General features: G+C 38.3%; 1 protein-coding gene across 2 annotated transcripts; it reads left to right on the plus strand.

Moving 5' to 3' along the window:
* Nucleotides 1–663: 663 nt before the first annotated feature.
* Nucleotides 664–8,186, plus strand: LOC131310636 (leucoanthocyanidin reductase-like). Of its 2 annotated transcripts, none has more exons than XM_058337772.1 (5): nt 664–990; nt 2,042–2,185; nt 5,528–5,765; nt 6,800–7,003; nt 7,637–8,186. In XM_058337772.1, the coding sequence occupies exons 1-5, from the start codon at nt 793–795 to the stop codon at nt 7,915–7,917; spliced, it is 1,065 nt and encodes a 354-aa protein (XP_058193755.1). In that variant the 5' UTR covers nt 664–792; the 3' UTR covers nt 7,918–8,186. The 2 variants fall into 2 exon arrangements, with proteins under 2 accessions (XP_058193755.1, XP_058193756.1); XM_058337773.1 differs by having other exon boundaries at nt 705–1,002; nt 2,057–2,185.
* Nucleotides 8,187–13,489: the final 5,303 nt, after the last annotated feature.

A 13,489-nucleotide genomic window follows, 5' to 3' on the forward strand; every position in this document is an offset into this window, starting at 1 on the left:
TGACTGATTAATTAGTGGAGTAAACAGGTACCTACGTAAGTAAGGCAGTCTCGTAATAAAATAGCCTTGCAGTAAATGCACCAGATTATAAACAGTCACAATTAAAACGAATAAAGATGCTATCATGCGCGCATAGTGCAGGACAGGGGAATGCTACCGAGCATCTCTCTCGTGTTGCCTTCCACCCTTGCCTTCCCCTGTTGGAAGTTGAGGACAAACTGATCGACATTGATTCCCACGTGTCTCTCCCCTGTATAAACAACGAAAACACTACAGTCACCGACCCTGTGTGGAGTCCACTCCGGGTTCCGCACGAATGATCCGAGCCGCTCAATAATTTAAAAAAAAAAATCGAGTGGGCTGCATGTAAAATAAGCTCAATCCAATGTGTGTATTTGCTCGATCCGAGATGTTCCAAAATCAGATGATCCGAGCCGTTCAAAAATTAAAGTTTGGAACGAGCATGTACACACATCGGATTGAGCTTATTTCTACATAGTCCACTTGGTTTTTTTTTTTTAAATTATTGAGCGGCTCGGATCATTCGTGCGGGATCCGGAGTGGACCCCACACGCGGTCGGTGGCTGGTCACCGACCTTGGACTGTAGCACTTCCTGCGTTTCAATTATTTATTCGCTGGGGCCAGGAAATACATTGCATATCTAAATAACATATCTCTCTCTCTCTCTCTCTCTGTTTCTGTATCTCTATCTCTCTTCCCTCACAAATTCTCTTCGTTCTCTCTCTAAAAGTTTCTCAGTTTTTTTTTTTTTTTGCAGAAAGACTTGAAATATGACAGTTCATGCCCCAGTAGCTGCCAAGGGTCGGACCCTGATCGTGGGTTCAACCGGGTTCATCGGCCTGTTCGTGGCGGAGGCCAGCCTGGCCTCCGGCCGGCCCACCTTCCTCCTCGTCCGGCCCGGCCCTGCTTCCCCTTCCAAGGCCCTCACCATCGCCTCCCTCGAGGATAGAGGCGCTATAGTCATACCTGTATTATCGTCTCTCTCTAAATAATAAATTATGTTTGTGTATTTATATACAGTATGCATATAGTATCTATTTTGCCTCTCTGTGAATATGTTCGTTGTATGCTTGAGTTATTAGTCAATACTCTTGGAGCACTGTCACGTGATTCTTTAATTCCGTTTGTATTTACACGTTGATGTAAAAGGTTACATACTTTATTATAGAGCCTGCAGGAATGTACGGTGAGAAACACCCCGGTGCTCTAGGAGCATTTACATAATTTGTGCGATAGTCAAAGACAAGTGTTAATTTGTGCGATAGACAAAGACAAGTGTTAGATTTGTTGAGTAATGTCATATCCACGTCCACTTTACGCACCAATTTATACATTTTACACACCGACACTCACACAATATGTGTGGATCCCACACGTGTGAGTGTTTTCGCATGAATGGATGCAATTTAGAGTATTTTCCGCAATTTTAGTTTCAAGGGAGACCAATAAACACGGGGAAGATATTTTAGAGTTTATTTTATCTAAATCTAGGTAATGAGTTAGATTATTATCAAAAAAGAAAGAAAGAAAGGTAATGAGTTACTGTAGATTTGTTTGAAGGCAAAATCTCACAGTACAAGACAATAATTGGGTTATATTATATAATGGCCAGGGTGCATATTGTATTTTAACCTCAACAAAAGTTCAAAATGTGTTTTTTATTTTCCAACATATTTGGGGTAGTTTGAAGTGATTCACTCCGTTTCATATTCTTCTTAAATCGTAAAAAAAAATCTATAGCTTTTATTTATGTGAGACGATAGTGTATTTTTTGCACATAAATATCGAAATATTAATCTCTTGTTAAACAAAATATTCATCTTTAATACGAAGTAGTAAGAAGGATTATGTATCGAACTTCATGCGCATTATTGTTTAGTCCGGTTAATCAAGTACTACAAGAACTTGGAAAAACAAACAAACAACATGAGACGGAAATCATAGCCGGGCCAGATGGTCCCACGAGTTTTCCATTCTTTTTTTTTTTTTTTAATCTTTGGTGATATTGTTGTGATTCAGGGTTCAATCGGTGACGACCGAGATTCCCTAGAGAAGGTTTTAAAGGAATACGAAATTGAAGTGGTAATATCAGCTGTGGGTGGCGGATGCATCTTGGACCAGTTGATCCTCGTTGACGCCATTAAAGGTGCCGGCACCGTTAAGGTATTCCAAATATTTCCCCAATTACTATTAAAGTTTTTTTTTTTTTTAACTTGTGCACGTAATACTCAGTACCTCGTACCTAGTTCATTCAAGTTTTTTTTTTTTTTTTTTCGAGTTTCACGTCAAATTATTGTGGAGTACGTCTCGACGAAAGTAATTGCAAAAAGTTAAAAATTAATCGATACTCAAAGTTGGTCAGAAAGTCTGTTAACACAGATTTTATTGTGTGGGCCCCACACAAACGATCCGAGCCGTTCATAATATTAGCTCAATCCAATACCTTTACATGTTTGATTTAATCATCTAACTTTTCATTATTCTGAAATTCGAATGAAAAGATTGGATTGAGCCTCTATAAGTATCGGATTGAGCTGATTTTTCGCAGAGACTCTTGAAAATATGTTTCGCACTTAATGAGCAACTCGTAGTGGGCCCCACATTGAAATTTGTGCATAGAAACCTGTGCGGATAACACGACTGAATTTTTTTAAATGAAGACAAAGGAAGTCAAGAAATCAGTCTTAATTTCTGGCTTGTCCGGATTATTGGTTCTCCTTGGGCGTGACCCACCTGCCCTCGAATGTACGGATATGGGTGTCCTCGAATGTACGGATATGAGCCATAGCTTATCCGGCCGAGAAAGAAAATATTTGTCCATTATCACGTCGCGGGACCCATCACCCAAATAGCACCAGAATGCAAGATGTGAGGCCTCCGCAATCTGATCCTAAGTCGACTCCGAATTCAAGCCAGGCTACTTCAGCCACTTTGAAAATATTTTGTCCATCATCTGGTAGATGCGCTGGTCCTTGATGTGTGATTTGTGAGTCGCAGGCACAAACATACTGGAGTTGGAGTATCCCATTGGAGATATAAATAAAAAATAAAAAAATGTTTTACTAGCTAGTAGGAAAATACAAAAGTGAATCGAGGATTTTAACGTGCCACTGGCCACCATTATTTTATCCTAAATAGAGCTAATACAAAAAAACATAGTATTATCCTGAGAATAAATGAGTCCATCTATGATCGTACTGACGGGCTCATCGGGCCGTCTCTGGCCACCGGACGGCCGATTCGAGCCGTCCAAAAATTCTAAAAAAAAAACGAGGGGGTCTACTCGGGAATAAACAGAATCCGATGTGTGTAGGTGTTTGATCCAAACATTCTATTTTTCGTGTAAACCCTTGGTTTTTTTTTTTAAAAATTTTTGAACGGCTCGGATTGGCCGTCCGGTGGCTGGGGACGGTCCAACGAAACTGTTGGTACGATTTCGGTGAAAAACTCGTCGCTCCTTATAGGTTTTCTGTAAATGAATACAGGCGCGATCGAGTAGGGGTCAAGCTCCTGTCCAATGTTCTTTACTGTCCAGTTCCGGCCAGTCAGCCATTTTCCGGCGAAAATAGATTTTTTTCAATGATCGGATTCGTTCATATTTTAGATCTTGTCGGGATGCATAGTCATGCCAAAAATCATGTCCATTGGATATATTTCAATACACGATCGGAATCCGACTATTTTTGAAAAAAATACATACCCACACTAGATTGGAACCCATCTCATCCATTTGTCCAAAATAAATGTGTTTCGATCGTGCATTAAACGATATCCGATAGACATGATTTTAGATATGGTTATGCATCTCGACTAGATCTAAAATATAAACGAATCCGATCATTGAAAAAAATCGATGTTCACCGGAAAATGGCTGACTGGCCGGAACTGGACAGTAAAAAATACTAGACAGAAGCTTGACCCATCTAGTAGAGGATTTCAACGGGGTTTGTTGACAGCTGTCTATCAACATGGCGGCACATATAGCTGCTGTTCATCAACGTGTTCTGTAGAAACAGGATCCCCGAATCCCCTATCAACGTGGATCAGATCAGATCAGATCTGTGGTGCAGAGATCTTTTTGTGGGGGTCGTGAATGAATGATGCAAGTCGTTTATTGTAATTTTAAAATACTTTTTGAGTGAACCCGCAAAAAATAAACTCAATCGAACATGCAACTGTGCAAGTACTTAATTTGATTGTCTAACTTTTCATTCAAATTCAAGATTTTATATCCTAAATGATAAAAAGTTGTAAGATTTGATTAAAAAAAAAAATTACAATTATCCGAACGAGCTCACTTTTCTCAAAGTCACTCAAGAAATTTATTAGTGATTGGCAGAAAATTAGTTTGATTTGGACGGAGAAGAAAAGGAAAATATTGGAACAGAATGGATAGCACTAGGGTTCATCCATCGTTTTTAATGTTTTGGTACTAGGGATTCCGGACTATGAGAACAGCTTGATGGATACACCAAATGTAATCTTATATTGTGTGGGATTTACCTCGGAGTTTCATGTAAATGATTCGAAATTTTTATAAAATATAATTTTTAAAAATTCTAGTAAAAAATTAGCTCAATCAAATACCAATACGGGGCTTGATCTATTCATTCAATTATTGTCTCTGAACATTTTATAACTTAAAGGTGTTCGGGTCAACTTACATGCTTAAATTAATTCTTAGAAGACTATTGCCAAAGTCTACAAGCAAGACACCTAATTAAAGCCGGTACAAAGTCCCATATAAGACTTGACTTTTCTCTCTAACCCAAAGCATCTCTCTCTAAAAAAAAAAAAAAAACCTAGCCGCCTCTCTTCCTTTTCCTCCCCTTAGGGTTTTCACCACCCTTATGCGGTAGCAGGAGGGGAGGGCTTTGCTCTTGATGGATGTTTTCTTCTTCCGTAGTGTATGGTTTTTTTTGGTTCCCAATAACCCTCCATTACAATGAGGGTTTTTCTCGTTTGTTTGTGGCTTTTTAGTTCTTTGATTAATTACGAATGTTATTTCTAAGTGATTATCTTGTGCATCTCTCTTTTCTATCAATGAAGTTATTGTTATTTTGAAAGAAAAAAAAAAGGAGGAGTCCCGTGTAAAATTATGTCTTAGTAGAATGGTTAGCACCTAGCTAGGAGGTTCAAACTTAACCAATTATAAGATGAAGTAATCGAATCTCTGAAATAATGTTCTAAATAAGGTGAAACCTAACGAAGCTTCAAGAGTATGATGAAATCCAATTGTTCGACTGCAAGAATTTCGTAATTTCTAGGCAAAGAACTACAATCAAAACTCAAATGCTCTTTTTTCACGATAAAATGTGTTACGAAATCACATTAATCGGTATCCAATATGTTATTCTCAACATGGCTAGTAGTTTTGACAGATTCTAAAAAATAAACGATCAGATAGCCGAAGTTCACGAAAAATTCACGAATGGAAAAACTTGGACGGGAGAGGATCTCATTCCATATTTGCTTTATACGTAATGAATAATATGTTGGGTGCAGCGGTTTTTGCCATCGGAATTTGGGCACGACATAGACCGAGCCGATCCGGTGGAACCCGGGCTCACAATGTACGGCCAGAAGCGCCAAGTGAGAAGGGCCATAGAAGCAGCTGGGATCCCCTACACCTACATCTGCTGCAACTCCATCGCCGCCTGGCCCTACCACGACAACACCCATCCTGCCGATGTCCTCCCGCCGTTGGATTTCTTCCATATCTACGGTGATGGCTCTGTCAGAGGTACTCCTGCCCACTTCACTTCTCCCATGTACTTAATATTTGTCATCTGTTGTTCTTTCATGTCTTCTTTCGTGTCGTTTTGTTTGGGTTCAGTGTACTTATTTTTTAGTTCGTGTCTTTTTTTTTGGGATTGGGAGACTGTGTTGTGCAGCTTCATGTTGTGTAGCCACGGGCAAGGCTTTTCCGGTATCAGTCCAACGATCGGAGACGTTCACCCCGTAGAGCTCGCCGAGTTTTACATGTTCACCAAAAATCAACTTGATCAAATATCGTTAAGTGCCTCATCGGAATATATATAACTTGAAAAAAATGGATTTTGTGGTTTTGATCCAGTGTTTCGTATCCATTAGGATTCATTTTTTTTCAAGTTATATATATTCCGATGAGGCACTTAACGATTTTTGATCGAGCTGATTTTTGTTGCACATGTAGAACTCGATGAGCTCTACGCGGTAAACGTCTTTGATCGTCAGACCGATGCCGGAAAAGCCTCGCGAGAGATCAGTCCTTTTGATCTTGTGCCAAAACACCTCCTAGCACGAACGTGTTAAATATCTCAATAGTAGCCAAACCTGACTTAAAGTTTAAACTGTGTCGTTTTTGGTTGCCAGGTCATGTTCGTTTTGGAATTTTGGCCTCATTCATTTCTCTTTGCACACAGTCTCCAATAAATTCTCTCTTAATTATTACTCTTATTTCTCTACCTATCTCTTTTCACTCATTATCCAAAATATTTCCCAAATCAAAATTCCAACACAAACATGGCGTGATTGGAATCGTTCACATTGATCAAATATCGGTATATATTGTATAATTTCGGAATCCATTTATCTTTTACCCAAATTTTTTTTTTTGTGATAGATGGACCTCGAAATCATGTGATTCATATCTACCAACATCTGATCAACATGAATTTTTTTTTTTGCTAAAAAGTGAAAGGTTCTAATCAATTTCTGCGTAAAGAAAATATATGGTGTTTTTTTTTGGGCTATGTACATGGGGACCATTTAAATTGGTGTTTTTTTCCCGGCCAGCTTACTTTGTGGCAGGGAGTGACATTGGGAAATTCACAATAAAATGCATAGACGATGGTCGAACGATGAACAAATCAGTTCATTTCCAACCACAGTCCAATCTGCTAAACATGAATGAGCTTGCGTCTATGTGGGAGAACAAGATTGGACGCACTCTCCCTAGAGTTACCGTCACTGAAGATCACCTTCTTGCGGCAGCTAATGGTAACGCACTCAACACTTGTATCTAACATTGATCTTGCCCAACCCGGGACCTGTAGTGCACCCCTTCACTCTAAGTGTGTAGTGCGCAATCCGAGCTGTCCGTCTCGACAATCAATGGTCAAGATTTCATCTCGGCAAGCCACGGTCGGGGGGGGGGGGGGGGGGGGGGTTTCTGTGTGTGTGTGTGTGGTGTGGTGTGGTGTTGGGTTAGCCCCTCTGGCTCTATTTGTGCAAACCTATTTATTCTAGTTTATATTTTTCTTTTCTTGACATATGTTAGTTTTGCGACAATTACTTATAGAATATTTGTTCGTCTTGCCAAGAGAAAATGAAAAGGTTCGAATCAAACTTGAAAAGAATCAAACAAAAACAAAAACAAAAATTCAAAAGAACTACAGGGTGGTGGCCCAATACAATCGCAAAAGAGAAAATCTAATATGGCCTTCTCAAGTTTTTTGAACAAATATTTTTAAAAAAAATTCTCTTATTTTGAAATTTATTTTGCCATCTTTTTTGGGATTCATAATTGTTAAATAGAGGTTTGTTCTTAATTAGGAAAACGAAATCTTTTCAATAGATAGTACTACATAACTAGTAATACTGACCATTTTTCATGTGTATGCTTGTTTACAGAGATGATCATCCCAGAAAGCATAGTTGCATCGCTGACCCATGACATCTTCATTAAGGGTTGCCAAGTAAATTACAGCCTCGACAGAGATTCAGATACCGAAGTAACGTCGCTCTATCCCGACGCCTCTTTTCGATCCATCGATGAGTGCTTCGACGACTTCCTTGCCAGGGTCACCGGTGCTCCGGTGGTTGTCGTTGACAAACCAAACGGTGATGCTACCATGGTTACACCAAATGCCGAAACAAAGGCATTCGCCATCTTCACCGCGTCCCGCGCATGATTTATACGAAGGAAGTATTCCATATGGAGATCAAGAGACCAAGACAAGAAAACGAACAGAGCAAGGCAGAACTGTCCCGTTGGCATTGTTCTTTTTAGTTCATTGTAAGCAGCTTGCTTGTAGTTTCGTGGTTCCGTTTTGAATGCTTTTCGTATTTTGTTTCGATGGCTTAGTTCAGCCGGGTTATGCAGATTTAGCCGGTCATTCATAATTTGTTGTGACCGATTTGAGATGATATTTGGCAGCAATTGAAGATGATTAATTGTATGTGTTGGATAGTTTGATGGGAGAAATCCGACGTGAACAAGTTTTTCGCGGAATCGTGCAATCGCAGCCATCCGTTTTCGCAATCATTGGCTGAGATTGAGTTTCAATCTAAACTACCCAAAAACACTTTGGACGCGTGCGATTGGACTCTGTAAAGCCTTCTTCACGGAAAGCTCCACAAATAAAATTTCCTGTAGTTTGATAAAGTGCATTTGTACTCGTAGTATTCTTTTCGAGTCACTTTGGTCCTCAGTATTCTGATTTGTCAATTAAGTTCCAAAAGTATCTAATTTTGGAGATACCAAAGTTATCGAATCGCATACAAAAGCACGTGCCATCATCGTGTCTTGCGTATAATATGTGTCGTTGACATGTCAACGTTGCCATCATCGTGTTTTCGTCTTCTTCCCCATGAGCCCCGAACTCGGGATGGTGTTTTGCAATGGTGTGCGCAGCACCATGCTGCACATTTCTGAGCAATCGGATCGTGCATCTGACGGTTCGGATCTCATCTCGACAATGAACTGTTTTCGATCTTTGATTGCCGAAATGAGATCCGAGCCGTCAGATGCACGATCCGACGTTCGAAGATGCGCAACTTGGACCTTACTGCACAGAATCAACCTGAAGTCCCCGAGCCCAAAAGTGGCTCCTTTGCATTGTTGTGATGAGTGGTTTGGTGGTTGGATACGATTTCTTTCCCTTTTGTTACTGCCAGAGTATTACCTAATTTAGGCCCCATAAACTTTTTTTTTTTCTTCGTTTTGTGTGTTATATTTGTTTTTTCCAAATTTTTGTTAGATTTGAGTGATATTTTTTGAATTAATCATCCGTCTCGACAAGAGAAGTTTAAAAAATACAAAATTACGACCGAAAGCAAAAAAAAAGTTTACTAAAGACGAAAAAAAGTATCGAACAATTGTCTTATTTGTCAAAAGTGCCGTTTTATTTGAATTTTTTCAACATATGTCCATATTTTCGGTACTTTTCCGATTCCTCTCGTCGAGGTGAAAGATTAATCCCAAAATTACGACGAAAAACTAAACAAAAAAGTTACAAAAAAAAGTACGGAAATAAGTTTCAGAATTAAAAGCCACTCCCATACTGCTCCAACTATTTTCCTGGCCCACTATGCTGTTGGATATTGACCCAGTTATAGGAATGGTTCTTGGGCGTTCATAATTGGCTCTGAAAAGCCCAGTTCCCAAGTGAGGGTCCGATCCAGTATTTGAAATTTGCAAGGCTCCACTTCCCCAAAATGATTGTGCATTGCCTGAAGAAGAACTCCTCGGGGGTTGTTCGGTAAAAGTTTTTCTTAGGTCATTTCCGTTGTACCAAAAAAGAAAGAGAGAAGGGTTTTTTAGGAAACTTTTTTTTGGGGATAATAAGTAGATAGAGATAGAGATAGAGAAATTAGAGCATTCTCATCATGGTAAGTATTTCTAAGATCATTTTGTGTCAGTTTTTTTATTTTTCCTGATTGTGTAAGATAGCAACATTTATTTATTTATTTATTTTCGGTTCGATCTAAGGTTTGTGCTTCGAGGAAACTCTATCCAATTCCGACGATTTCCTTCCATACTCGGCAAAAAATTTCACTCCATTCGAGTGTTTTGGGGAGTAAGTTAGATAAAACACTTAAGATCATGTTCGTTTTGGGACTCAAGTCTCAACTCTTTTTTTTTTCCCGCAACCACTAATAAATTTTATTTCAATTATTATTCTCATTTTTTTATCTCTCTCTTCACTCATTACCCAAAATCTAAAATCAAAATTTCAAAACGAACATGATCTTAAGGAATCGTTTTTTCTGCGGCTTGACAGGTAGGGTGCTTTGTGTGTGTGCGTGTGGGAGAGAGATGCAAAGAATGTGTCAGGAGGAGAGAGACAACCACTAATTTTTAACTCAAGATTCAAATGTGGATTTTAGAGTAATACTCAAGTAGTTTGAATACTTGTTGAAAAAGTAGTTTGAATACTTGTTGAAAACCGCGTTGAAAAAGAGGGATGGTTCTGGAATTGCTCTAGGTTCATCATTAGATTTCGAGTCGCCCCTTCGACTGCCACTGCATTCCCCAAGTCTGCCTAAGTCGGTAAATGAGTTGAATCAAGTCGAATATTAGAATGTTTTTAATTCATTCGTTAAGGTTTTGTATGACCGATTTATAGACCTAAAATAATGGGTTGTTCCAAGCGTAAGGCGGAGATCGACGCAGCATAATATCTGATAAGTCCGGAGTCGAATCCACAAAGACGGTGATGTGTGCTGACTAAAAACTCGAGTTGTTATTTTTTTTTTAACGAGCTCTTAAGCAGCCACCCTTTATCTTTTAATTGATTAATTAACTAATACTAACAGATAACTTGCTCAAATGATTAAAAAGAGAGGCACGGTCGTAGGGAATCCGACGCTCACTATCCAATCAGAATTCGCTCGCTTTTCAAGTTCTAAAAACGGTTAAATTTAGGGAGAATTAGAAACTCCGAAAGATGCAAATCCTAAGGTTACCGGTCCCGTACACAGCGGCGAACAGGTTTTGGTCCCACGTTCCCGCTCACATGAGTCCCGGCAATGCTTCGGATTCGTCCAACGGACGTAGTTTTCACCAACTAAATTTATTTAATTAAATTAATGTACAAAAAAATTGCGAGACGAATCCTAATTGGGTCGCGACGCTCCTTTACCCAGCGACCAAATCTCAGAAAAACTACTCACTCATTATTAAAAATAAAAAAAATAAAACTCTAGAATTAATCATGTTTCTATTACTCGATACGAAAAATAAACAAAAGATCTAAGTTAAATAAGAACTAACAAATAACTTTTATAAAGAACAAAAATTAAAATGAGTTATTGAAATGCGAATAATTAAACAAAATTTCAAATAATTTGAAAGAAATAAAACTAGAAAGAAAAACTATACGAATGGAAGTCGGCAGCCCGGTCTGAATCCAGTGCTGCGGCAGCAGCCTTTTTTCTTCTTCTTTTTCTTCCGTTTCCACGGCTGAACCCCATTCTGCTGTGCTGTAGGTTAACTTATATATATATATATATATATATATATATATATATATATATATATATATATATATATATATATATATATATAGGTATATAGGTATATAGGTATTGGAAACCTTAATCACACATAGGCCCTTTGAACTTCGTGAAATAACAAATGAATGATTCAATTTTGAATCATTTCACATTTGAGCCCCAAACTTCTTTAAAATCTTCTTTTTATCCAAAATCTCGGACAACGGGCTCGAGTAACCTATAAACATAAAAAACACATAATAAAAATCAGTTAACCAAAATAAATTACTAACAAATGTAGTTTGGAGGGCCAAAATATGTATATTTTGGCACTTATCACACCCCCCAACTTACACTTTGCTAGTTACTAGCAAACCAAAACAAATGCAACTAATTAAAATGGATATTTCTTTTAAACCCTCGGGCAGCTCCGGTAGGATGAGTGAAGTCTCGTGAGGGTTTTCAGCAGTGATTACCCACAAAGCACATTGAACCTTTTTACATGTAATCCAAAACTTGTTATACAACTCATTGATCCATCAAGCAAAGAATGTGCAGCTACCACAAAGATAAAGAATGCACAAATAGTTTCAAACACTATCAAGTCAAGAAATAAACCATGGCACCTAGGATTAGCATGTGTGTGTGAGATAGGCCTCAACCAAAAGTGTCCAATAACTAACCGCTCTCTTCGGACCGAGTCTCGACTTCAATCCTCACAGTGTCATGCACTCACAACTAAAATCACTCGAAACAAAGTGCATAGTATGAACTCTCAAATGTGCGGTTAGAAGTTATATAAATGAAATCAAAACACTCGCACACTATGACATGAAAGAAAGCTTTATAAGGTGAACACACAGTCTCATGAATAGAATACCAAGTATTGGAACTCTCTCTCACATCAATCAATCCACTTCCCATCACCCCTAGGATCAAATAGGACTTTAATTTTGGTTGTATCATTGGGTAATTGAAAGTGTGTAAATGCTAGAGTAAAACATCACATGTCCGAGAATAGACAAACAACTTAGGGCTAATTTAACAATGTGCGCCCATTTTTTCCACTCTTTTCAACTTCACCTTATCTCTCCTTCTAACCTTTTAACATTTTTCAACAATAAAAGCACGATTCCTCCTTTTCATCTATATCAGTGCCCCTTTTATTTTTGTCTTTCTTTTGTTTTTTTTTTTTTCTATTTTGTTTTTTTCTTTTTTTAAGGAGCACCACCAATTCAAGCACAAAAGTTCACAGTTCATCCACAAATTACACCTTTATACTTTTGTCTTTCCCCAAAACAATATGGAATGTGGAGCTAACTAAGAAAAGACTAAATAAATAAGGCTCAAATTGGCTCGCAAAGGATAAATGTGAAAACAAAGGAACGAACTGACCCAAATATCAAGAAAATGCCTATAATCCTCTCCAAGGGGTGTAACATCCACGTGACGAACCAAAACCCAAGGGATATTGTTATGCATTCAAGTTCCAACACTCAACAATAAAAAATAATGAGACCACAACAAATAGATTATTTCCATGACAAACTAAGAGTTGAAGTGACACCACTCCAAAAAAAAGATAAGGCACAAAAGCTCACTAGGGCATAAGTCTCTGCTAATCCAGCCATCAAGATTGGTCAAGTCACGGCTCACAAGTGGTCAAGGCCCAAATAAAAGTGATGTGCAATAGTGCAACACAAGAGTGCCATGATCAACTTCTTAAGACAAGCTAGCAAGTAGAACTACCAAGCCAAAAACAGATATCACTATGGTAGGCAACACATCTCAACTCAATTATCCAACAAATAATCACAACAAGTGCTAAATCACATGCGAAATGAAAATTTTTCATTTTTTTTTTGGATTTTAAGACTCTAAGAGTGAAAAACTTACCAAAGTAATCCCTCCCCCCCAACTTAAACCATTCGATGTCCTCATTGAATACAAAAGAATAAAAATTTAGGACATAAAAGAAAAAGAAGGGAAAGGTATCACCTCGGAACGAAGAACTACGCAAGAAATAACATAGTGGGAAGAAGACCCCCCAACTTGAACGAAGCATCCTGCAATGTTAGTCCTCACAAAAAAAAGATAAAATAAAATAAAAGTAACTAATCTAAGAAAGAGAAAAGAAAAAAAAAACTATACAAAAAAGTTAATGACATTCACTCCCATCACGTGAAATCCAACCATTCATCACACTACGAAGAGCAATCAAAATCAACATCTCAACCCACTTCAAGCATTCCGTTAAAAATTGTATGC

Source organism: Rhododendron vialii, chromosome 12a (genome assembly GCF_030253575.1).
Source record: "Rhododendron vialii isolate Sample 1 chromosome 12a, ASM3025357v1".
Classification (NCBI taxonomy): Eukaryota; Viridiplantae; Streptophyta; class Magnoliopsida; order Ericales; family Ericaceae; genus Rhododendron; species Rhododendron vialii.